This window comes from Oryx dammah, unplaced genomic scaffold (genome assembly GCF_014754425.2).
Source record: "Oryx dammah isolate SB20612 unplaced genomic scaffold, SCBI_Odam_1.1 HiC_scaffold_3, whole genome shotgun sequence".
NCBI lineage: Eukaryota > Metazoa > Chordata > Mammalia > Artiodactyla > Bovidae > Oryx > Oryx dammah.
Genome location: NW_024070187.1, coordinates 56914527 through 56939700, shown reverse-complemented (window position 1 = coordinate 56939700; position 25174 = coordinate 56914527). Strand labels below are relative to the sequence as shown.

The 25174-nt window shown below is 47.4% G+C and overlaps 1 protein-coding gene and 1 long non-coding RNA gene across 7 annotated transcripts in view; both read right to left on the bottom strand.

Annotated features, from left to right (window-relative positions):
- Window positions 1–1173: 1173 nt before the first annotated feature.
- LOC120862030 lies at window positions 1174–4941 on the bottom strand. The gene is made up of 3 exons (XR_005720682.1): window positions 4931–4941; window positions 2191–2193; window positions 1174–1292 (listed from the first exon to the last, which is right to left on the bottom strand). It is a non-coding gene; the product is annotated as an uncharacterized LOC120862030 (long non-coding RNA).
- A 9546-nt stretch (window positions 4942–14487) lies between these two features.
- Window positions 14488–25174, bottom strand: part of TBC1D1 (TBC1 domain family member 1) — a 230926-nt gene continuing 220239 nt past the window's right edge. For 5 of the 6 annotated variants that reach the window (XM_040238005.1, XM_040238007.1, XM_040238004.1 and 2 more), the window contains 2 exons: window positions 19655–19828; window positions 15797–16303 (listed from right to left, as the gene is read on the bottom strand). In XM_040238005.1, coding sequence (XP_040093939.1) covers window positions 16103–16303; window positions 19655–19828 — 375 coding nt within the window. In that variant the 3' untranslated portion in view covers window positions 15797–16102. Of the gene's footprint in view, window positions 16304–19654; window positions 19829–25174 lie in introns of all 6 variants that reach the window. The other variant, XM_040238003.1, reaches the window with a different exon arrangement.

Here is a 25174-nt window from a genome sequence, read left to right as displayed (position 1 = left end):
AGGCATGTCGCTGACCCTCAGACCACACTGAAGTTTCTTTTTGAGTTTCTAGGGTAGCACTGTCCTATGAAAATGTGATGTGGACCTCACAGGTCATTTAAAGTGTTCCAGTAACTTCATGAAAGAAAGTAAAAACAAACAGATGACACTAATTTTAATAGTCGGTTTTATTTAACCCAGTATATCGAAAATAGTATCATTTCAAAATGTGATCCATATAAACATTAGTTGTTGTTCAGTCACTAAGTCATGTCTGACTCTTTGCAAGCCCATGGACTGCAGCATACCAGGCTTCCCTGTCCTTCACCAACTCCCAGAGCTTGCTCAAACTCATACCCATTGAGTCCGTGGTGCCTTCCAACCATCTCATTATCTGTCTCCCCCTTCTTCTCCTGCCTTAAATCTTTCCCAGCATGAGTCTTTTCCAATGAGTCAGCTCTTCACATGCATCAGGTGGCCAAAGTATTGTAGCTTCAGCTTCAGCATCAGTCCTTCCAATGAATATTCAGAGTTGATTTCCTTTAGGACTGACTGGTTTGATCTCCTTGCTGTCCAAGGGACTCTCAAGAGTCTTCTCCAGCACCACAGTTCAAAAGGATCCATTCTTCACTGCTCAGCCTTCTTTCTGATCCAACTCTCACATCTGTACATGACTACTGGAAAAACCGTACCTTTGACTCTATGGACCTTTGTCGGCAAAGTAATGTCTCTGCTTTTTAATACGCTGTCTAGGTTTGTCATAGCTTTTCTTCCAAGGAGCAGGCGTCTTTTACTTTTGTGGCTGCAGTCACCGTCTGCAGTGATCTTGGAGCCCCCCACAATGAAATCTGTAAGAAGGTGTTTTAGAGAGTCTGGTGTGTATGTTATCCTTATAGTACATCTCAGTTCCCTCTAGCTGCATCTCAAGTACTTGGCCTGCACATGTGGCTGGTGGTGACTGTACTGGCTGGCACATCCTAGAGAGTTTGCTTGACTTACCGCTGAGTTGTGTTGGGGGCTCCAGCTTGAGTCTTTGATGCCAGCTGCTCTGAGGCTCTGATAATTGTAGGCATGTCGAGAGAGAAGCAAGTTCTGTTGCAGGCCTGTGTGAGGAGTCTGGTGAGAGAGACTGCCCTTTGTTTTCTCATAGCCAGTCCCCCGACAGTTTGGATATTAGTCTTGGGGTGGGGATGGGTCATGGGCACTGTGAACAAAACATAAAAAGCTGGGAATTCTCTGGTGGTCCAGTGGTTAGAGTCTGCACTTTCACTACCAAGGGCCTGGATTTCATCCCTGGTCAGGAAACTAAGATCCTAAAAGACACGTGACATGCCCCCCCCCCCAAAAAAAAGCCAGTTGCCCTCAAAAGAGCAGACAGCTGAGCTTCAAACACCCACCTCTTCAGAGGAGGTTGTTTCCTCACCTCGCTCCAAGCTCTTGCAGCTGGAGTGAAGGCTGCCTTCAGGATCAGGCTATTATCCCTGAGGAATAATAAAAGGAGCCTCCTTGAGAAGGGGCCTCATGGGGGAAGAAACAGGAAGAAAGAAGAGTGAAAGCAAACACCTTCAGACCACAAGCTGCAAGGGCACTGACAGCCTTTTCACACAGTCCCAGAAAAGCTCCTTTGGTTTCCAGAGTGTCTGCTTGTGGCCTCTGAAGGTTCAGCTAGCCTCTGCCTGTGAGAAATAGTTTCCAAGACATCACATGAAAAATATTTTCTGTTGAGGACCTAAGCTCACTGAGGTCTGATCCTACCCATGAACACCGAGGAAGGCACTCCCTGACTGGGAGCTGCTGGCAGCCCCACTTGCCTCCATCAAACCCCAGGATTACGATGCCTGTCTTGTGCAGAAAATTTGAGAACCTTCTGGAAAACCCTGGGAGAGGCCAAGATGGTGCCTACCAGTCCTGAAGCCGGGCAGCTGACCCGTGGTTTTGCACAGGTCCCCACCCTGCCGGAGCCGCTGGTTTCTGGCACATCCCTAGAGGCGTCCTGAGCCCGGGTTTGGCACAGCTTTCCCAGGCATTCACCCTCTCTGTTGACTGCCCATAATGCGAACTGCCAAGCCAGTTACTGAAAGGATTTGGAATCTGAGGAGTAAAAAAAATCACCACCTATGCTTTAGGCAAATTTATGGGAACAGTCTGAACAAAATGACCCCTTCCAGACAACCTGGAGGGAGTGCAGCCCCGCCCTGACAGAAGCACCACTTGCTGCGAAGTTGAGCCAGTGGGCAAAGTTGGGCATCCACTGATGTCGTCTGGGCTACTGTCACATCCACCCTCAAAGAGGTCACATGGACACCTTGTCCCAGAAGACACGTCCCAGAGAAATCGCTACGGCACACTCTCCTGAAAAATAATGTCCTTTCTTCTTATCAGCATGTGTGTGTGTGCTAAGTTGCTTCAGTCATGTCCAACTCTTTGTGTCCCTGTGAATTATAGCCTGCTCCTCCTCTGTCCATGGGATTCTTCAGGCAAGAATACTGGAGTGGGTTGCCATTCCGTTCTCCAGGAGATCTTTCCAAACCTGATCTCTTAATGTCTCCTGCATTGGCAGGCAGGATCTTTACCACTAGCGCCACCTGGGAAGCTCTCTTATCACCATGAAATCATAAAAATTAAAATGCTGAGAAAAAGAGTTTCTTTTGATAACTGGCCTTTTATGGATAACAGGAAACTGGTTTTATTTTAACCAGCTGCTGGTTTAACCAGATGTTGAAAACCTCTGTCCCGTGGACCAAGGCCTGGCCTGATTTTAATCCTACAGGACCCTGCCAGGTTATATGGTACAGTGATTCCAGACGGCACGGGCCATCAGTGTAGGGCACATTGAGTCACCCCTGATTCCTGGCCTGCCGCTGGCTGCTGTCATTCTGCTTCTGTTTGGTGTTAGCCAGAGCCTTTAGATGAGTTCATTTCACTGTAGTTACGTCCTCTTTCCCTAATAACTAAGCATAATACTTCAGTTAGGGCTCAGGTTAACCAGGTTCCACTTGAAAAGTGGCTCTAGCTGGAGCAAAATGTTTCTGGCTCATGTCTAGCCCCCGACCACATTTTGACCATGGGATGACTTTAGCATTCACTTGGCAAGGGCACTTCCATTTAGTTCCCTATGAAGTCACCGAAATTCTAGTTATTTCTGGAGTGTGTGATTGCCTGGTTTATTTGTGAGAACTATCCATCAGGGCTGAGCTATTTTGTTTCTGGAGCTGCTTGTGTGATCACAGTTATGAAATGTTTATTTTCTTAGATCGGCTTAAGCTGATAAGGCATTTTTGAGCCATTAAGAATCTTGTAAGTCAAGATTGTTTAGATAGGAGATGATTTTTCTGATGGGGGTAAATCAGATGAAGCAAGGCCTCTCCCTTGATTGGGCTATTATGTTAAAGGGGTGTGGCTGTCACATGCTCCTTTGAGAAATGGTGTTGCCTCCTAGGGAAAATCGGCTGCCAGCCCACTCTTTCTCCTCTGGCTCACACCCCAGCGGCAACCCAAGGATCTAGAGAGACGAGGCCACCCTAGAGAGGTAAAGGGTCAGCTGTGAATGTCAGATAGAGCCTCAGGGCCTATTGCCAACCACACCAGGTGCAAGAAGCCCAAAGAAAATATTCCAGATTAATGAGCACTGCAGAAGCTCATGGACTTAAAGGCTCAGCACAAATCTATCTGAAGACAGACTTGTCCTCACAAATCTTTCTTTCCTGTGGCCAACAGAGAAGAAAATAAATATGCCTTCTGCTGTCGAGAGCACTGAGTAACAAGGACAGAGAAGCAGAACACAGGGGGAGGAGTACAGGGAGGAGGGGGCAGGGGGTACCTGTCAGGCAGGGCAGCTCTCTCTGAGGAGTAACTCAAATGGAGAGAAGAAACCAGTGCTTCCAAAGCAGAGGGGGTAGGGGGTGCAAATGCCCTGAGGAGGGAGTGTGCTGGCCATCAGAAGAGCAGAGAGAGGGTGTGTCTGCAGGAGCAGGTGAGGAGGGGAGAGAGAGCAGGGAGGGCTCAGAGCTGGAGAGCCTCTCAGTAGAGCTGCAGGCCATCTCGACGTCCATTCTTTCTGCCTCCTCCAGTCATGAAATCCTCTACCATCTTGGCAGGGCTCGCACGCCTCTGCTAGTGACCACATCTTCCAGCCACTAGTGCAATGGAGTGTGGCCACACCATTAAGTTCTTGCCAATGGACCGTAACTGGAAACGGGCTCTGCTGTGTCCCGGTTTGGCGCTCACAGAGCAGGCAGTGTTCCTCACTCCCCGTCATCCTTTCTTACAGGTGGAACCCAGACCTGGTGTTAGGGTGTCACTTGGTCCACATAGATCAGGGAAGGCCTAGGCAGAGGTTTGAAAAGTGGGGTCCCTAGACCTGCAACATCAGCATCCCCTGGAAACTTATAGAAAAGCACATGGTGGGGGAAAAGGGACTCCAGACCTACTGAATTAGAAACTTTGGGGGTGGGGCTCAGCAATCTGTGTTTTAACACACCCTCCAGGGGATTCTGATAACACTCAGGTCTCCAAACCACTGCAGGCTTTCTCATCACAGGCAAGGTTGAGCTGTGGGCACAAGCTGCTTTGTTGTGGGGGCTGTCTGTGCCCTGTGGAGCGTTCGGCAGCAGCTCCAGCCTCTACCCACTAGAACCCAGGGGCACACACCCTTCCTCCGCCCTACAGGTCACCACCCAAGATGTGCCCATGCACATTTCCTGTAGTGTTATCAACTCTTGGGAGAAGAGACAAGAAGCTAATAAAAGTGATTGCCTTTGGGTGCTGTGTTGAGAGAGTTTTGGAGGGATTTGCTTTTATTTGGTATGTTTCTATTGTGTGCTTGAGTCTTTACCCTATGTGTTGCTAAAATAAATCTCTAGGCCCAAGGTGGAGTCACTCCTTTCCAGGGTGCCCCATTAGCAATCCGAAATTTGAGAACATTCATGTCCCTGAGAATGCTGTGCTTGACCCAGACATGCAGGGTGTCCAGTCAGCCAGTCCCCAAAGGCCAAGCCCATTCTGGGCCTTCTCTCTCCCAACAAGGGTGGGAGCTTCGTCTCAGCTAATCAGATATTTTCTATTTGTCTCATCCTTGTTTATTCTTTATCCTATAAAAGCTTCTTGAGATTACCCACTTTGTGAAGTGTTAAATGTAGCTTGTATCGTCTAAATTGTCTTCTTTAATCACTTTAAAATAGGATGTTACAATAATGGGGAAGAAATCTTTTGGAAAGACTACATAATGAAAGAGTGGAAACTAGGTTTCTTGACCACAGTTTTGACACCAACTCCAGTGTGTGTGGGTTTTTCCAAGTGATTCTTGGACGCCTGCAGGGTGTCCTACAGTTCAAATCCTTTCTGACACCACCTGGAGAGAGCATCAGACCCCACAGGTTAAGGGCTCAGATGCCAGCTGCGAGTCCAGGTTGTCACCGTACTTCTGACTGACTCTGGACTGGAGGTTCTCATGACTGCATCCTTGGGTTCAGTTAATTTAATAGAGTGGCTCACAGAACTCAGGAAACCAGTTTCCTTACTAGATGACTGACTTATCATTAAAGGCTACGACTCAGGAACAACTAGCTGGAAGAGATGCACAGGGCAAGAGAGAGAAGGAGTCAGGGAATGGGGCTCCCAGTCCTCACCAAGCACCCCTCTCTCCCTCAGCTCCAATGTTCTCACCGACTGGAAGCTCTCAGAATCTCATCCTTTCGGGTTTTTGTGGAGGCTTCATTATGTTGGCATAACTGATTAAATCATTGCCCATAGGTGATTGATTCAACCTCCATCCCCTCTCCCCTCCCTGAAAATCAGGGGCTTGCAGCTGAAAGTTCTAACTTTCATTCCTGTTTGGTTCCTCTGGCAATCAGCTCCCCTCATGTGGGTTCCAAAATTCACCTCATTAACATAACAAATAACGTCTTTATCAGCTTCAATACAGGAAATTCCAAGGGTCTTAGGAGCGTTGCTTGAAGATCAAACACATATATCTTATTATAAATCACCATATCACACTGACTACAGGGCTTCTCAGCATCCATAACTCATGCTAACACATTTTTAATCCCTAAAGGTAGCCGAATCCTGGAAATGGCATGCCTCGGAACACTTCAGGAAGCACCGACCTGGCCAACACTGCTGAACCCTCACCATCCAGGAGAGAGTTGAAGGTGGCCAATGCTGGGCATTTTACTGGTAAAATACAGTAAAACAAATACTGGCACATTAGTTACCGGTGAAACATAGGCTGGTCCTTCATCCAGGTGAAAAATGTGCCCTGAGGTATGATGCTCCTTTCAACAACTTTGGATCTTCCTCGGGGCAGTACATTCTTGACAGGAGTCCCGCAGGGAGCTGCGGTCTCTCTGGTTATACCTCTCTTTGGGGATGAACCACCTGCAAGTTCCCAGGAGCTGGAGGCTGGGGGACTTGGAGGGCTACTGCCCTCTGCACCCCATTCCCCTTCGTTGTCCCTGTGTTGGCTTCTTTGCCTTCTCTTGTCCCCTCCAGATGTTGAGGCAGATGCTTTTCCACCTCCTCCCCATAGGGGATGGGGACGAGGGAGGTAACAGAGGATGACATTTTAAATTCTGGTAACGATTTTACTATTTATCCCGAAGGTCCCCAGGCACACAGCACACCTAGTGATCGCTCAGGGATTCCCTGGTGGCTCAGACAGTAGAGAATCTGCCTGAAATGCGGGAGTCCAATCCCTGGGTTGGGAAGATCCCCTAGAGGAGGGCATGGCAACCCACTCCAGTATTATTGACTGGAGAATCCCAATACACAGAGGAGCCTGGCGGGCTACAGCCCATGAGGTCGCAAAGAGTCAGACACAACTGAGTGACTAAGGGCACAGTGATCTATCAAAAACACTGGAAGGTAACTGAACCAGCCCTTCAACTGTTGCTACTCAACCAATAATGCTGACCATTCTGTGGCTGCAAACACATCAAATCATTTCTTTCCCCACTAAATGAGTTAACAGTCATCTAAGGGGCTCATAACAGGGCCTGGCATGTGGTGACTGCTGGTTTTGTTTTGTTTAGCCATTATTATGTCATCATACTCTACATTCAACATTTCTCACTATTTAACAGCCTCTGGAATTATCCAGAGGAATTATCCAGATGTTCAATGAATAGCATTATAGCATGAATGTGGAAAGAAGAGATAAGCATGTGACCTGATCCACAAAGTAAGGAAGATTTCCACAGCAGTAGGAAAATGAGGATAGAACCATAGGGACTTCCCTCGAGGTCCAGTAGTTAAGACTCCAACTTCTACTACAAAAGCACGGGTTCCAACCCTGTTTGAGGAATTAAGATCCCTCATACCGAACTATGCAGTCAAAAACAAAAACTGTAGATCCACAGAGCTGTAGATAATGAGATTCTCTCACAGCCATGGATGCTAACTCAGGTGTCTCCTATTTTGTACTGCTCCAGTGTGACTTCCCCCCACCCACAAGCAAGTGGCTCTCAAATTTTGGCAGAGGTCAGAATCCTTTGGAATTCCTCAGATGCTTGCTAAAAAAACCATCGGCTCCACCATCCTGAGTTTCTGAATTAATAGGTTGGGGTAGATCTGGAGAATTTGCATCTGAAACAAGTTTTCAGATGCTGCTGACTCTCTTCTTTGGGAACCACTGCCCTTCATGTTAACTTAGATTCTGGCATTTAAATAAACCTTTTGCTCAAATCAGGTCATGGGTCCAGCTTGTCACCATTCATCAAGGTCCTGTCATTCATCATGTTTGTTTTGCGGCACCTTTGCTTGTGAGAGGCATGCCCCCTTCTACAGGTCCTTGTACAGGTCACTGATGAAAATGTGAACTGGACTGGCTAAGGACAAAATCCAGATCAGGTTAATTAAACCCCTGCTTTAGGTTCAACCCATTATAATTACAGCGGTAGTTCTCAATCCTGATTAAACTTTAACATCACAGGGGAAGGTTAAAAAACAACCAAAAAAAAATTTTTTTTTAATCTCTCCAAGTGATTCTAATGTGCAACTAGGGCTGAGAACTGCCATCTAGAGGTCTTATAGGTTTAACTTGCTAAATCAACCCAGTTGAGCTGTCCTGCCCATGTAGTTTCATTTAAGCTATTGTGCGGGATGTTGTCAAAACCTTTGCTGACATCATGTGTGTTTTTCTACAGCTGGATCATTGCTCTTTCAAAACCATAAAATTATATTGGGCTAGCATGACATGGTTTTAGGGAATCATACAAATTTTAAAGATCAAATTTAAATATGTTTATAGTTGTTGAGGCCTTTTGTCTGGGGTTGATGTCGAGCTCACAGAATTGTATCCATTTAGTTTATATAATCCCAGTGTACTGTGTGTGATCCTGCTCAGTGGTGTCTGACTCTTTGCAACCCCATGGGCTGTAGCCAGCCAGGCTCCTCTGTCCATGGGATTTTCCAGGCAAGAGTACTGGGGTGGGTTGTCATTTCCTCCTATAGGGGCTATTCCAGACCCAGAGATTGAACCTCCATCTCTTGCATCTCCTGCATTGGCAGGCAGGTTTTCTGCCACTGCACCACCTGGGAAGCTCCCAGTGTAATGATATTTAACATTTATTGCTTGCTGACTTTGTCTCAGCCACAGTGCTTACTGCTCTTTTAAAATATCAAATCCTACAAAATAGCTATTGTTATTTCTATTTTACAGATGTGAAATCAAGTTTCAGTTTTAGCTGACTCTAGGGCTCATGCTTTTAAACACTAGCTGTTGCTTCCATTTTTAATTGCCAGACACCATCTTGTTCTTCAAATGTTTTATGATGTCTTACAAGGATGCTAAAGATATGAGGAAGCATGAAATAAGTAACTGGAATAAAGCCAGACCAGAGAGAAGCAAAATGAACTGTGGATCAGAACAAAATGTTTGCGCGTTTGCTAACTGCAGGGTTTGGCTTTGAGTGTTCTGAAAAGTCAAAAGAGGAACACATGTTCAACTGCTCAGTTCACACTGAATGCAAACATTGCTCAGGAGAAGTACCTGGGAAGCCTGGGGCTTCTTAAAGATGATATTGAGGATTAAAGGAATGTCTGCAAAAACATCCTCACGATCTATGCACACAGGAGTGTCACAGGACTCAGTGAACCACAATTTACACCATCTACTTCCTCCCTCATAAAAAAACAAACAAACAGAATTTTGGCTTGCTTTACACTTCTTCAAAAATTTCTTCATTCCCATTTCCTGTGCCCTTCCCATCTCCTGTGCCCTTCCCATCACTACTCACTCACTCCAAAAGAAGTTTAATAATAACCATGCAAGTCTTTGCTCACATTTTCTCAGTACTCAGAATGTAATAATAATAGTGGGAGCAGTTAGGATTTCCTTTTAGAGTTTCAGTTTCTTGACTCATATTCCCTTTTGGATTCTGGTGCATGAAATTCACACCGACTTTAAGGAACGAGGTTTCCCCTTGTGTGAAGTTGATGTGGCTGTGTCCACAGGCTGTCAAGTCTGCAGGTGAGGCCAGCGTAAACGGAAATAACAAGGTGCCCATCACAGTGCCATTGCTCCAGCCCATCCCTCCATGCAGCTTGCTGATGTGGAGTCAAGAACAGCAGACTCCCTCGTGTCAGCTGAAACCAGTGACGAGAGCCATAATTTGTCACTCACCTGTATGAGACTATACAGTAATGGGAGTTTTATCTTGAAAGATATCAATGTTTTCTTGCCATCTGAAAAAGACACGGTGTTAAGAGTGCTGGGGCTTTTGAAAGGAGCTCTGTTGACACGAGACAATGGTTAGGATAGAATCATGCATGATTGGAAAGTACTCTGTCATTTTCTAACATTAAGCCACCTAACTCCTCTTTAGCTGGTTCCTTATCCTTCGGATCCCACCGTGAGTACCGGCTCCTCAGCTGAGCCTTTTCTGACACCTCTGCGTAGGCAGTCCTCATCCCTTGACGAATTTTTGTTTACTTATTTCAGTCAATAAACATTCCCTATTCTGCTACACAAAAGGGCAGCAGGACTTCCCTTGTGGTCTCAGGGCCTAGATCAGGGTTTGGTTTGTAGCAGGGACACTGTAACTACCTGCTGAAAAGAGTGAAAACAGCCAAACAGGTGGACATCAGTGACCAGAGTCAGGCTCTGAGGAGCACGTGGGACCAAGTCTATATCACGAGAAGAGAGTGGGGCCGTTCTGATATCAGGAGAGATCACAGAAACATAAAGGGTGAAGGAGAGGGATCCTGAAGGAAATCCTCATTTTACCATTTCTGATGATCAACATGAATAGATGATTAGAGTACATGAAATTTAGGAGTCAAGGTGATTGCCACGTGCCTCAGAGGAAGGAAAATGGAACATGAAATCCTCAGTGGAAAGTACAGGAAGAGCTGAGAGGGGTAGAACATTGCCATATACGTCAACCTGCCCCCCTCCCACATCCACCAAGCACACTTTCCTCCACCTCCCTCATGAGAGGCTTCACCATCTGCACCGATTCCTTTAAGACGGTGCCCCAGGATCACCCAGCAGGGGCTAAGAACCAAAGCCACAGGGTCAGCTTTTCCTACAGTTGGAAGCAATGAGGAATACGATTAGAGGTTTAGGAAGAAGAGCAGAAAGAAGGCACCTAAAACACAGACCCAAATAACGAATGAGGTGAAAACAGTAGCAGGAAGATGTAGCCAGAAGAGTGAGGAGAAGCAGGCGAATCTGACGGGGACAAAGAATGTTGCAAGCCTGTCTCCCCATGGCCTGTCAGGCGTCCAGGCTAAGCCCGCGGTCCCACACACACGTGAAGCTCCTCTCTGCTCTGCACAACCTAGCACTCCTCAGGCCCCTGCAGGACAGCAGGAAAGGGGCACAGGGAGGGGGTGGGTGGGGGGGTGGGCAGGGGCCAGGCAGCCACATGGACGAGGAAGACCCCCGCCCCAGTGCCTCCACCCCCACCCCATTACTGAGCGCTCTGGGCTCCGAAAGGGAAAGCACAAAAAAAGGCTACTGAGAATGTGCCATGGAAAGGGCTTTGACCGAAAAGGATGCTTGGTGTGTTATTGTTCACGTCACCTCTTAACCAAAAACTACGTGCACATTTACTCAAACGATCTTGGAAATGCTTTTATAACTTGCTCAAAGCTTCCAAATGGAGTTTGAGTGCTTTTTAGTCCTTGATTAAAAATATTAAAGTCTAACACATTTTAATTAGTTCACATTAATCTGCCTTGGAGAAAGATGAAAATTTACTAGCCAGGTATCCACAAAAAGCCTTTGCACAATTGGTGAGTACATGTGAACTAATGCACAGCCTGACTTACTGTGACCAGCAGTGCCCTTTCTCCATTTAGAGGTTGGAAGCCACCTTTTCTTCAGCCATGGCAGTGCACTCAAACCAACCATCACACTAGGCTGAACTTGGAAATTGACATTGGAATTACTGTGCCACAGTCTTAAAACATTTAAAATGAAGTGTTTATTGTTCTCCTTAAAGACACTGGATATCAACTTTTTAATCGTTAGTATTTTTAAACTATTTTGTTTCACTCATTTAAAACTTCTATCTTATATAATTTAGTCAAACTTTAAAATAAATATTCACACGACATAAATTCAAATGACTTGCTAATAAGGGTTTACAACCAAAACAGTTGATTATTCACTTTAGAGATATGAAGGCAGTTAATCTATGAAGTGTAAGTCCTAGGAACATTCTTTTTCATCTTTTGTTATCAATTTTAATTAATAACTGCTGTAGCTGCTCCATACCCCAGCTCTTATATTTCCCTAATCATTCTGATCGTTTCTAAACATGGCAACAAAAAACTTTACCTACTGGGAAGTTTCACTTCTTAAAAACCAAAGGCAATTCTATGATCTTTTTTTTTTAACATGGCAATGCAAGGGTTTTAGAAGTCTAAAGTAAAAAAAGAAATGACGGTCAAGAACAAAGGTTGGACCCAATTAATTGAAACCTGTTGCAGTAGCATTTCTCTGCCACACATAGACAGACTGGGGAGTGCCTCTGTTTTTTGGGGGAGGGGTTGGGGTTAATGATTTATTTTGGCTGCAATGGTTCTTCAGTGCTTCTCTAGTTGTGGTCTGAGGGCTTCTTATTGCGATGGCTTCTCTTGTTGTGGTCACAGGCTCCAGGTATGAAGGTTTCACAGGCTCAGCAGTTGAGGCATACAGGGCCCAGCTGCTCCGAGGCTCATGGGATCCTTCTGGACCAGGCATGGAACGCGTGTCTCCTGCATTGGCAGACGGATTCTCAACCACTGGACCACTGGGAAGTCCTCCCCTCTGGTTTTAACTCAGGACAAATTAAGGCCCCTGGAGACTCCACATCTCAGGAGAGAACCTGAGTTGGGCTCCTTACTATACAGATCACCCTTCTGGAAAATGGAAGCAGACCTTTCCTTGCCTTGAACTTTAATACCATCAGAAGTGATTTGCAGAACTCATTGGAATTAAAGCCGGGTGATGTGGATCATTACCTAGTCGGTCGGGAGACTGAGGATCCCCGTGACCCTGCAGGCAACCATTAGTTGAAGCTCTCTTCTCAGTTTTTTCCTCTGTAAAATGAGATAGAAAATCATTTTCCAGTATGAAACAGAAGGTTCTTTCCAACCTGAGATATTTTGAGCTATCCCAAATCCTTAAAGTAGTTTCCATTTAAGACAATGTGGCCAGTAGATTATTTTTACATTGCAAGTTTCTGGATCTTAACCTGTAGAATGTTTGGTCACGCTTGATAGAGGGAAGTTTCATAGAGGGGCTTTCCCTATGGCTCAGCAGGTAAAGAAGCTGCCTTCCAACACAGGAGACAAAGATTTGATCCCTGGGTGGCAAAGGTCCCCTGGAGGAGGAAATGGCAACCCGCTCCAGTATTCTTGCCTGGAGAATCCATGGACAGAGGAGCCTGATAGGCTACAGTCCATGGGGTCGCAAAGAATCAGATAAGGCTGAGCATATGGACAACAATGATAGAGGAAAGAGATGGAAGGCTGGGGTGGCCCGACATGTCAGCTGCGGTTCCTGCAGTTTTAAGTCTTCAATGCTGTACCATCAGTGACAAAGTCAAAACCAGTCTCTGAATCCTAACCCTATGGATCACGAATAATATATACTTAGCTGGAGGGCCTCACACGTGCATGCTCTCATTCGGGTTAGGCAGGTTCCAAAATTAATTGTCCTGGTTTGTATTACATCAGTTTGGTTAAGCCAGGACTACTTTCCCGTGTCCCCGTGCCTCAGAGTTCTAAATTAGAATTGACTCAGAGACATGTTTGTGTGATTTTTGGAAGGTAAAGTGAAGCCAGGGCCACTTTTCTCTGAAGCGCATCAGTCAAGTACGGTGATGGACAGGCATGAGGTGTCTGTGGGTTCGTCTGTCCTCGTTCTCCGCCTCCAGCTCTTCTTCTCGTGTTCTGACCTTGAGCAATTACCTGGGCTGGCTCCACTCCCACTACCAAACACTGGCCATAGATGCAGAGGCGGTCACTGCGTGGTGGCCACAGCTGCCCCCGAGCCCTCGGCCTCCGGCCAGGCCTGTGTCAGTACCTGCAAGCGTTCTGCCTCTCAGAAGGGCCTTCTGAGTTCTCATGAGCACCTCCTTCCGCACCTTCCCCTCTGCAGCTTCTCGCACAGTAGCATTTTCTCTTATTCTGGTAACAACTCCTGCATCCTACAGCCCTCAGAGCAATCTCCCCCGCCCAATTCACCAACCAAAACACACACAGATGCCCAAATAAACACTGTTGTTCTATCTACGTATAACTCCTCACAGGGACCCCAACTGAGTGTTCTGCGTCGCAGGGTGCTTCCTGGGGATTCAAGGTCTTCCGTCCGAGAGAGTATAAATTTTATCAAAAGATAAGACAACCTACAAGTGCACACGTGTGTGTGCATATAGTTGTGTGTTGGGGAAGGACACAACAGGAAACTTTTAGTTTAAAACCTTGGCTCTGTGAGTCCTCAGGCAATGACGTGAACCATGACTTTCTCTGTCCCCAGCTAAGACACAGGCTGACGGTCCAACCCGTAAACACAGGCCCGTGTCCACTGTCCTCTCCACCCAGCGCCATCTCATGACAGCACCCACTGGCACATACCATGGATGCGTCTGGTCTGAGCAGCCCTACTAAGCACACAGAGTAGAGGTGTCACACTTGGGGAGCAATACTTGAAAAACAAGACGCCAATTCCTCGGAGAACTCACTGCTGGTTCGGGAACAGTCACACTCTGACCCACAGGGGTTCACACGCGTGCTAAGTCACTTCATTCATGTCCACGTCTTTGCAACCCTATGGACCACAGCCCGCTATGCTCCTCTGTCCACGGAATTTTCCAAACAAGAATACTGGAGTGGGTTGCCATGCCCTCCTCCAGGGGATCTTCCTGACCCAGGGACTGAACCCACATCTCTTGTCTCCTGCACTGGCAGGCGGATTCTTTACCACTAGTGCCACCTGGGGTGGTCCTTCAGCTTTTTGCTGAAAAGCAAAAACCCAACATTAAAAAAAAAAAAAAAAAAAACGCATAAAAGTATGAGTATGAATTATTTGTTTTATTGCTTTGTATCTTATTTAATGCAGAGTTGATGTTTTTGAGTAATGGTAATAAGATGTCCAAAATTCAACATTTATATTAAACATTCAAACCAGTAAAGTATGTGGGAAGAAGACCTCACATGTTAACTCCGCTAAATTATAGCTGGTGGAACAATTCATAATAAAGGCTATAGGCTTGTCATCGTGGTTTATGACACGAGCAATGGTAGAGAGTCCCTGGTGTCAAGCAACTGTGTAGGCACCAGGGGTGGCACGTGTGCCTCCTTTGGAAACATCTGGAAAGATCTAGAAAGACTCCAGGAATTAAAAACCCTTTCTTTCACCTCAGGCTTGACAGACACACCCACCACAGAGGGTGTCAAAGAACTCCTGTGGAATAGAAGTGGTTATGATGATACAGTAAAGACCAGAAATGGTTCTGCTGTTGAGAAGTGAACTTGCCTACACGTCCCCTCTCTAATCCACCGCCCACTCCAGCCTGCCATGAGCAAGGGCCTCAGGTGGCGACCAGATGACACCAGGCAGCAGCCTTCTGACGGCTGAAGGCACTGGTTCTCCTCGTCCTGAGGGAGTGGGTCACTGGCTTGTGAGTTACATTCAATACGCACATCCTATCATGAACAACTGCTCTCAGCTGCCGTTCATTTGATGCTGAAAGTCTGAAGACTTTAACACCCCAGAATATCTGGGGCCCCTGAAAGTCCTGACGTGCTGGGGCAACTTCAACAAGGAATCTGACTCCCAAGGCGTGGAGCCTCGAAGGGACACAAGGCTGCTCACGTCACGACACCACAACATAAATACGAGATTCTACAGTGTGGATACGAGACGCCACAGTGAAATTATAAATACTCCAAACTCTACACCTGTCAGCCACACGCTAGCCATACCTGGGCGCAGTCTAAAAACTGGTGATCTTCCCATAAAAACGTGTATCTACAGTGAATGTCATCAATACTTAAGGGCTAAGTAAAAACATGAAAACTGTTCTTCAAAGACAGACTTCATTAAATATCAACCATAGAGACCAAATTTAAGATGTCAAATTTAAATAAATCACTTTTGATTTTTCCCAGGGGTAATCTGGGGCCTCCGCAACAAGAATGGTCAAGGGCCAACTGCACCCCGCCAGCGATGCTGAGGGTGTAAGTCATGCAAACCCTCTTGGAAGAACAATGGACACATCTTTGCCAGAGGAAGCATACCTCCAGCCTCTTCATTCTCTGAAATACCAGAGAACTAACAAATGCCCTTTACAGACACAGTGATGCTGAAAAAGAAAGCAACAAAGAAACATAAAGGTGCATTTATTCGAGTCCATGCCATCTAATCTACTGAGTACAGTAATCAAGACTGGAAAAGGGAAGAATCAGACCTAAACAACAACAGAAACACTGGGACGCTCGTCCCCTGCACTGCGAGCCAGTTCAGAAGAATCTGTAGTGCTGGCAAGCCAGTCTCCTCCCTGAGAAGCATGCTCGGTTCTCCGTTCTCCTCCAGCATTTTCATCTCTCTCAGTTAAGGCCTGGACAGTGTCAGGGCGGTGGCCACACCTGTTCTGGAGCTGTGAGCTGGCAGGAGCTGGGCCCCAGGCCATCAGTCACCCGAGGGCTTGGGCAGTGTGGGGTCAGACTCCTGGCTGCCCAGCTCTGCCATCTGCCTCTGGAGCTGCTCCACCGTCTGCAGCAGGGCTGACCTCTCCAGCTCCAAGGCCAGGGTGGCCTGCTTCAGCTTGCTCTCGCTAGTCAGGAGCTTCTCAACGGTGGCTTCCAGGCTCTGGATCCTCCCATTGGCAACCTGGAGAATAAAAGAAGACATGTGAATGTAACTGCCTGGGAGACGGTGGGAAATCCACTGGGTGCTCTGCTGTCCAGGCTTGGGGGCATTCTGGAGCCTAATTCTGGCAGAGACACACCTTTCCGCGTTTATTATCACTTCTGGCCACAAAAAACTCTATTTTCCTGGCTCCCTCAAGGGTGGGCCGGGCCATCTGGAGAACCTCCAACGTCTTTTTCCTGTGTGGCTACTCTGGAAGCCACACGTGGAGACAGTGGCTTCCCAGTGCGGAGGAAGCCTGGTCCCTGAGTTGCCTGCTGGAGACGGCTGCGAAATGGTCCACGACCGCTTCGTGGAGACAAGGTAGTAGGTATGCAGTACTGAGCCCTGGGATCCAGGGTGCTGTTACTGTAGCACAGTCTGCCTGCCCTGACAAATACATGCAGCTACAGGTGCACATTGGTTTTAGACAGACCATCCAAATGGTTTCTGTGTGAAGGCCCACCCAAAAACAGCTCTCTAACCTGAACCTTTCATTTTCCTTCCAGTACCAAGAACCGGCATTTCCCCCAGAACGAGTAGAGCGCTTGGGGGGCCGAGCTCTGCCAAGAGGGTCACATGTGTGGCCTCACTGACCAGACACCAGGAGTGTCCCCACTCCCCTCAAGTCTGTATCCTCAACACTCAGTCAGTGTCTGGCAGCCCTTCCAGGCGCTTCTCTCTAGCAACGGACCCTCCTCCTCTTTCGAGTCCTCGCAGACAGGCTACCCAGGCAACCACAGAATTGGCTCCAGCTGTCCGCTGCATCCCCCCGTATTCAGGCCCAGAGTCTGCAAGGCACTGCTCTGGCTCACTCATCCGCCCAGGCCTCTTCATGTCCCCATAGACTAAATGGTGTTTTTTCCCTCATTTTCAAAACAAGGGAAACAGTTTTTTGAGCAAGGTAACACCTGTGCCAGGCAGACAATTTATGACTCAAGGCTGAGCTCCGGCTGTGACACTGGAACACTCAAAACAGAAAGAAAAAAGGCCTGAGACCCTAAGTGGGTCAGTTACCAGGCAGGGGGGAGTCCCACTCAGGGGGTAAGTCCGAGCAGCCCTCTCAGACCCTCACACTCCTGCCCACGGTCAAGGCCTACAGCCGGTCCCACCTTATCTCCTCCAGGGACCACTCCTTCCGAGGCCATGGCACTCCCCGGGGTGCCTGCCAGCTTAGCAGTGAGCTGGTATGCACGGTCGTTTACTGTGTGCATGAACGTCAGGTCTCCTCCTCACTCAGACCGAAGCGCTCTCACCCTGCATGCGGGTCTGACCTCTCACAGGCACCCAGCTCACAGACACTCAGTGACTCAGTGATTACTATGGAAAACGCACATCCCTTATCATATGGCAGTGTCGGTCGTGTCTATGCAATTGTCTCATGCGTGCTGCTGGACAAGAGAGCTCAGACGGTTTAGTCTCCAGGTGCCAGAGGACGATCTTCAGGGTTCAACAAGAAAATAAATGGGGCTTTGGTATCCAACTATATGAATGGAACGGAGTCAAAACAGAGGTCAATTTTGATAGTTTGGGAAAAAACCAAAGATTTATGTTGGAAAATTAAGTAATGCACTGAACACCTATCCCTGGGCTCTGAAAACTCTTTTAAAAAAGAAAAAGAAAAAAGGGAAGAGAGTCTCATAGAACTTCTGTGGTCTGGCTCAAAGACAGTAATTCCACGTGGTTCAGAGGGTAAAGAGAAGACTACACTCAGGCCCCCACAAACTGACTTGCCATGATCCCTAGCGCAACTCTTTGAAGATCTGTTGTTACCAATTACTGCCTGATGCCTTTCTGGAGGGCTACAGAAGTTGGAGCAGCTTTTCACAACTCTTCCCCTCACAAGAGGGGTACAGTATTAACGGAAGTAGCACCAAATTACCTCCCCCCTTTCACCACAAACCCACGTGGGCATCAGCCTAGTAAAATCAACCTTCTATTGGAGTGCTATTTTAACAAGACAAATGCTTCTAACGGAGACCTGAGCTTTCCATCCTGCTGTATTTCAGGGACTGACTGTCTGGAGGGATTTAAAATTCCCACCGACACTGCAGATCCTTACATGCAAGACAAGGTTCTTTGTCCCCTGGCGCCTCCCCTTCAGGTTACAGCTGAGATCCCCCTGGAGAAATCACACCCAGACACTGTCATATTCACAGTTAGGATATCTCCATCTTAGGGGAACACGAAGTCGACTTTGAGAATGTGACTGGGAGTCAGGACTCGGTAGGCAAAGCCTTTTCTTTGTTCCTCTACAGTAACTATCTACTAGGTTATACTGGCGTAAAATCCCTGCTGGGAAGAGTACATTTCAGACAAAGGTTGACTGATTAAGCTCCCAAATGGTGGCCTTTCTCCCATCACTGGCCAAGTTTGCATCTGCAAAGCAGCAACTTTTTAGGCAGAAAAATAAGAGGCTTAGATCAGGATGGAAAGCTTATTCTAAGGACAGCCTAGAACACCACAGAATATATATTTTGAAAATAATACAAATTTTTCTCCACAGTGGCTCAAAAGTAATTTTTAAACCCCACTCCCACCAACACACATATTTCCATAACAATGATAGCTGTACCAGCGATCAGATCATGACACTTAACAAGCAGATGGTATGGTTACTTTACTCCATCTGCTCGGTGGAGGAGTCGTGTGGAGCAGTAAGGTAATTTTCTGTCCTGTCACACAAATGAGGAAATCAGAGCAGGTGGGTGACAGTGGGGCGACACTGGGTCTGGCAAGATCTGGCTCTCTGGTCTGCACCTCCGTGCTCACTCCCTCCTGCCCTCCAGCACACGCGATCTGGGTATGTCCCCACCCACATTTATGCAGGCCAAGATGGAAACTTCCAGAAGGGAGAATCATGCCCTTCGTGAACCTAACCTTTGTATTTGCACCAAGGACTCACAATTACGATCGACAGCTCTGGTTTACTCTGTTACTCCTCATTTGATGTCACTCTGAGGACCTAGCTGGTTTTGCTCCTGGAAGCTCCTGCCTTTGATTCTCCCATCATTACTCAAAGCACAATGGCTGGCGTTTGGTTAATAGCACCCGAGCACCGTGGACCCAAGCTCAGTTCCTGGCACATCTCCTGAAAGGGTAAGTGTAGAAACAGTCTCTCAGAAAGTTCCAGGACAGTCTGACCTTAGCAAAGGATAATCTGTCTGCTCCCTAACAAACAGGAACAGCTCTCCTGGGCTACCTTTGATCCCAACTACAAACAGAGCAGAAAAGGCCTACAGAGGTGGGAAACTCAGCCTGCGGGGCCTCTGGTGAGTTAATGAACTACCACATGCTCAAGGTTCGGGTGGCGGCCTTGCAAATATGTCCTACCTGCAGCTGTTCAAGGAGGTCAAGGTTCTGTTTGCGTAAGCTGCTGTTGGTCTTCTCTAATTTGTCCATTCTTTGGTTGTCACTGAGAGGAGAAGAATCAATAAGCTCTTCCTGAAGCACATGGTACTCAACTTCATAAGCTTGTAACTGTTTCGAGATGTCCGTCTCAAACACCTGTTTCACAGAAAAGTCATCAGGCATTGGAAATGAGAAAAACCACACACACAAACACACACACACACACACACACTCTCACACTCTCACACTCTCTCATGCACATGTGACCATGTCAGTGGATATCCACTGAGCATCTAATATTATTTAGTGATAAACACAGAAAACTCTCTGAATGGAGAAGAGAATAATTTTACTTAGGAAGAGAGAATTTAAGAAGCATTTGGAAATAAACCGAGAGAAACAATAAGTATAGGGTGTCCATGGTGGCTCAGTGGTAAAAGAATCCATCGGCCAATGCAGGAGACTTGGGTTTAATCCCTCAGTCAGAAAGATCCCCTGGAGAAGGAAATGGCAACCCAGTTCAATTGCCTGAGAAATCCCATGGACAGAGGAGCCTGGTAGGCTATAGTCGATGGGGCCACAAAGAGTAAGACATGTCTTAGTGACTCAACAATTGTCAGTGTAGGTCTCTGATGCCATTTTTCAAAGCCAAAACCTTATTTTTTAAAAAGCTTAAAAGAGTTTCTTTTTAATTCTTATTTCAGTACTCAGATCTCTTTCCTCTGAAAATTCTATCAGATACATCAACGATGGGTCAACGATAGAATAAAACAAAAGAATCACAGCCCTACTTGCTCAGTCACCAGGTCAAAGTTTAATTATAGTTCAGCTGGGTTTTCAGAGTTACAAGAACAGCTAAGTAATGGAACTGTTTACTGAAAAACCCTTCTCTGCACATAAGAGATGAAGAAATGAGCCAAAACCCAAATGTCACCCACATAGATGAGTGAATACGAAACAATGCCTGACTTGCCTTTCTTCTCATAATAGTAACAGTCATGAAAAAAACCACTCGTGTGAAAAACAACCCCAAAGTGCACGAGTGAGTGAGCTGTTCATGTTTGTACTTTCTCTTGGTGAGTGAGCTGGACCAAGGCAGGGCCAAAGAGGGAAGGGATCCGAAGGCAGAGGCTGCTGCTGCCCCAGGCGTGAAACCCCGGCATACCTCTGAGAATTCAGTCACCACGTAAGAAAAGCCAGCACGATCAGAACATACGTTTAGAGAATGAAATTAGTATTTTCAAGAGCAGAAACTGCCTCTTCACAGCATTTCCTCAAGAAAGAAACTCCAACACAGTTAAAATCAATGAAAAACTCATTTCCCTTGATGGTATCCTCTTAGCATTTAAACATGAATGAGCCCTATCTTTCCTGAAATCAATTTTAAAACTCCATGTTTACTTTTTCACCATTCCCAGAAAATTTCTCTTCCTCGAGATAAACTTTTCAGCTTCCTGGCTTTCAATTTAATTCAGTGGCTAATACTAATTAGGCACAAAAGTCACTCCAGGACAAAAAAGCTAGAACACATCCCATTTGTGACATGTGTGTGCATGTGTGTAGTTGACTGTATTAATCTGATTCTGTCCTGCCCTCAGATTGACCCTGAGCTCGCAGGGATTATCATTTCTATTCCAGTCAAGAAAACTGACCCAGGAGCTTTCAGGCAGCCCTCTAATGGGAGCTTGGCTGGCAACTCCCTGAATGACCGTGAACAAGTTACCTGACCTTTTCTGGCCTCAGTTCCTGGCCTCCCCCATGGGGGTGATAACCCCTACCTCCCAGCATCTGTGGGAATCATGAGACACACACCTGGCAAGCTGAGCTAAGGGATCCGCTTCCCACACTTGTCACGAAACCCCTCACATCCAAGCTTGTGCTGCAACAAATGGCAGAGGCTGCCGCACCGTGGAGCTTCTGACTAGCTCAGCACAAAGGCCGCACATACACAAACCAAGACACTCGTGTGCAATCACAAATACACTTCGGGAAAAACAGCACACACACAGACACACAGACACACAGACACAGACACACAGACACAGACACACACACAGACACACACACACACAGACACAGACACACACAGACACACAGACACACACACAGACACAGACACACACACACACACACACGTGTCTCTTCTTTCACCCAGGTTTTTAAGTGAGCTCCTAGCCTGGAACACCCGGGGATGAAACCTTGGGCCTTTGTTGCAGAGGGCTGAGGTCAAGGGCTCTCAGCTGTGCACAGGGCGGCGTGCTCTCGCAGGCCGCCGTTAATCCCGAGGAACCATCCCAGGTCACAGGCATCTCTGCTTAATTGCATCACCACCTCCTGGTGCCAAAACACACACAGCCTTGCAGTCATGCCCAGAAATGTATCCCCGACTGCAGCAGCATGCAGCTGGCAGTGGCAGAGCCCTGGTCCTCCAAGGATGTTTTTTCACATTGCTGTATATTCTTCAAAACCGTAATTATAAATGGCTTCGTGGTATTCTATCAAGTTGATGCATCAATAATCATGTTAATCCGGTCATCGAATGTTGGCTATCTGGTTACTTGCAAGTTTCTGTTATAAATGACAACTCTAACCATCTTTGTATGTACTGCTTTTCCCATATTTTGGCCTAGGTCCCAAGCATACATTCCAAGAAATGGGATTACTGAATCAAAGGATAGGGATATTTTACTGGCTCATGATACACACTGCCAAATTGCTTCCCAAATGGGAATAATCAACATACAATGCCACTAGCAACATTAAGAATGTGCCAGACACAGTACACCCTTGGAATTGGGTACTGGCATTAAAATGTTTCATTCTGTTAATCTAGGAAGGTAAAGAACTATACGTTATTTACATTTAAATTATGCACAAAGCTACATACTTCCCCAGCTATTATTAGTCTGCTCTGAGTCTCCTTTAGTGAATTCCTTTGCATTCTTGGCTCAGCTGCTATTGGAGACTCAGTGTTTTTTTCTCTCTGCTGTCTGTGGACACTGCAATGAAGCCATCAACCTTGATGGCAACAGAACTAGCCACATACTTTCTACCCTCCCCACCCCCACACCCTGCCCCCCAGCCAGGGTGGTTGGGGGGCGGTCTCAATGGTGCAGCATCTGCCCAGGTATCAAAGGGGTTCAGTGTCTGCAGGGAACTTAAAAATAGTAATAAACCCAACTGAAAGTTGATCTGCTTTTTATTATCACCACAATGCAAGCAATTCTCAACAATGCCAGGGATAAAGGACGCCTCCCTGCCATATCCCTACCCTCTTGGTATGGCGGCGATCGGCCTTTTAACAAACTTTCAACAGCACAGCCTGCCTGAGCCGCGAGGACTCCTCCCAAGGCAGAAGGGGCAGCCTCACCACTGTGATTCTGAAGAGCATCTTCTGAACAAGGGAGCTTTGGTGAGATGCCGGTTTCTCTTCTACCAGCTCAAGCAGAACCGAGACCTGTCTGGCGTGTTTACGATGGAGTCACCCACTGCAGCCTTTCCAAGGTGTGTGTGGCTACCCCGGGGATCTTGCTGAAAGGCAGATTCTGACTCAGCAGGTCTGGGGGGCGGGACTGGATTCTGTGTAAGTTCTATGCAGTAGGACAATGGTACTGGTCAGGAGCCCACGTGAGGTAGGGCCTGCAGGATGCGAATGTGGGCTTTGTGCTCCATCCTCCCAACCTCCCTCCCCTGCAATCTTCCTTGCACTGACGTGAGGCTGCAGGGCACGCCCTGTGATGAGACAGCCCTGACGTCCCTTCCCTTCCTTTCTGTTTATTCCCAGGGCTTCCCTCTTCCTGAGAGAGGGCTGTTAAGGCTTACATTCAACTGACAACTAAATCACACTGAGCAGCTGCCCCAGAGCCCCAGAGCCCCAGAGCCCCTTGCCCGGGACCCAGTCAGCTTTGGGCCAGCCTCTTGGCGGTGGCTCTGAGCCGGTCTGTGTTGAGCGGGAGCTGCAGGGCCCTGTCCTTGGTGACTCTGCCCACCCTGGATGCAGACTGTGTCCCAGAGGCTCAAGTTGAGGTTTCCACAGAGAAGGCATTTAGTGAAACGCAGCTTGTCTATCACAGGGGTGCACCCAGCTCCATCCTTTCACACACAGGACAATTAACTCAGCCACGTGCAAGGAACACAGTATCATTTCCACCTTGTAGGCTCTCCAAAGTTGTACCTCTAAGCTGAACTTGAGACTAGAGCACCCTCTGCAGGAAGGGGAGGGAGCAGCGAGAAAACAGAAAGCTTGACAGCCCACAGAGGTCAAGTTCCAGATGGACCATGTGGGAGGGGAGAAGGGCTGAGAGCTGCCTGGTACCCTGAATCTGGTTTCCCAGAGAGACATGTGACAGGCTGAAAACCTGGACCTCAGAAGCAGATGCTGTGTCCCTGCATGCCACATCCAATCCCCCACCTCCCCTCAAGAAAGCTGAAGCCGTGCCTAGAACGTCTCTCACCCCTGTGCCTTTGCACGTGCTACAACTGCGGGACAGTTGACTGCAGCCCGTGCGCCAGGGCTGTCCCACCGCATGCTTTGCAAACAAAGCTTTATTGCAACACAGTCACTTCACTCCACACACACACTCTGGCTCTGGACACTTTCAGGCTCCAGAGACTGAGCTGACCTCACATGACCTTATGGCCCACAAGGCCTGAAACACTTTCTCCCTGGCCCTGTGCAATAAAGCTTTGTGACCCCATGGACTGCAGCCTGCCAGGCTCCTCTGTCCATGGGATTTTCCAGGCAAGAGTACTGGAGTGGAGTGCCATTGCCTCCTCCTAGAAAATGCCTGGCTGAACCCAATTCCCTGAGCTCCCTGCCAGGCCCGCTCACTGCTCACTCCCTGCACAGCCTGCTCCTGCAGCCCTTGCACATGCACTCCTGGAGCTCCCACCACACTTGCAATCACTGTGTTACACACTCCTTTTCTGCACAGGATGGGCCATGGTGTCCCAGAGTCTATTACACTCTCAGTTCTGCCACCCTATACAGGGTGCTGGGCATTTACTCCCTCTGTGCCCAGTGTCCCAGCAATAAAAATGAAGATTATGAAGCCATACACTGTGCCCAAGAGTTGTTAGGGAGCTGATGGAGTAAAAGATTACCAAATTCAAAACATGTACCTAAAATAACTCAGGTACAGAGACACACACAACTGTCCTCTCTCCACGCTGTGACCATTTCTATTCTTCCAACATTTAAAGAACATCATCACATCCTAGTGAATATCCTTTAGAGAAGAGGGGAGGAAAATGGGATTTTTTTTTCCCCCCTGGGGCTCAATATCCAGAAGGTAAAAACATCAGCAAGGCTGCCCGCCTTTGAGCCAAGGCAGCAGGTCAAGGTGGTCACTGGCACAGACTTGGGTTTAGGGAACCAAGGCTCTTGCATTCTCCCCAGCAGCCAAAACACAGAAGGATGTGCAATGAATGCTTTGAAAGACAGTAAATGCTCGGCAAGGTCAGAAAGGAAAGCATCACAGGGTGGAAGATTCTGTCTTAATG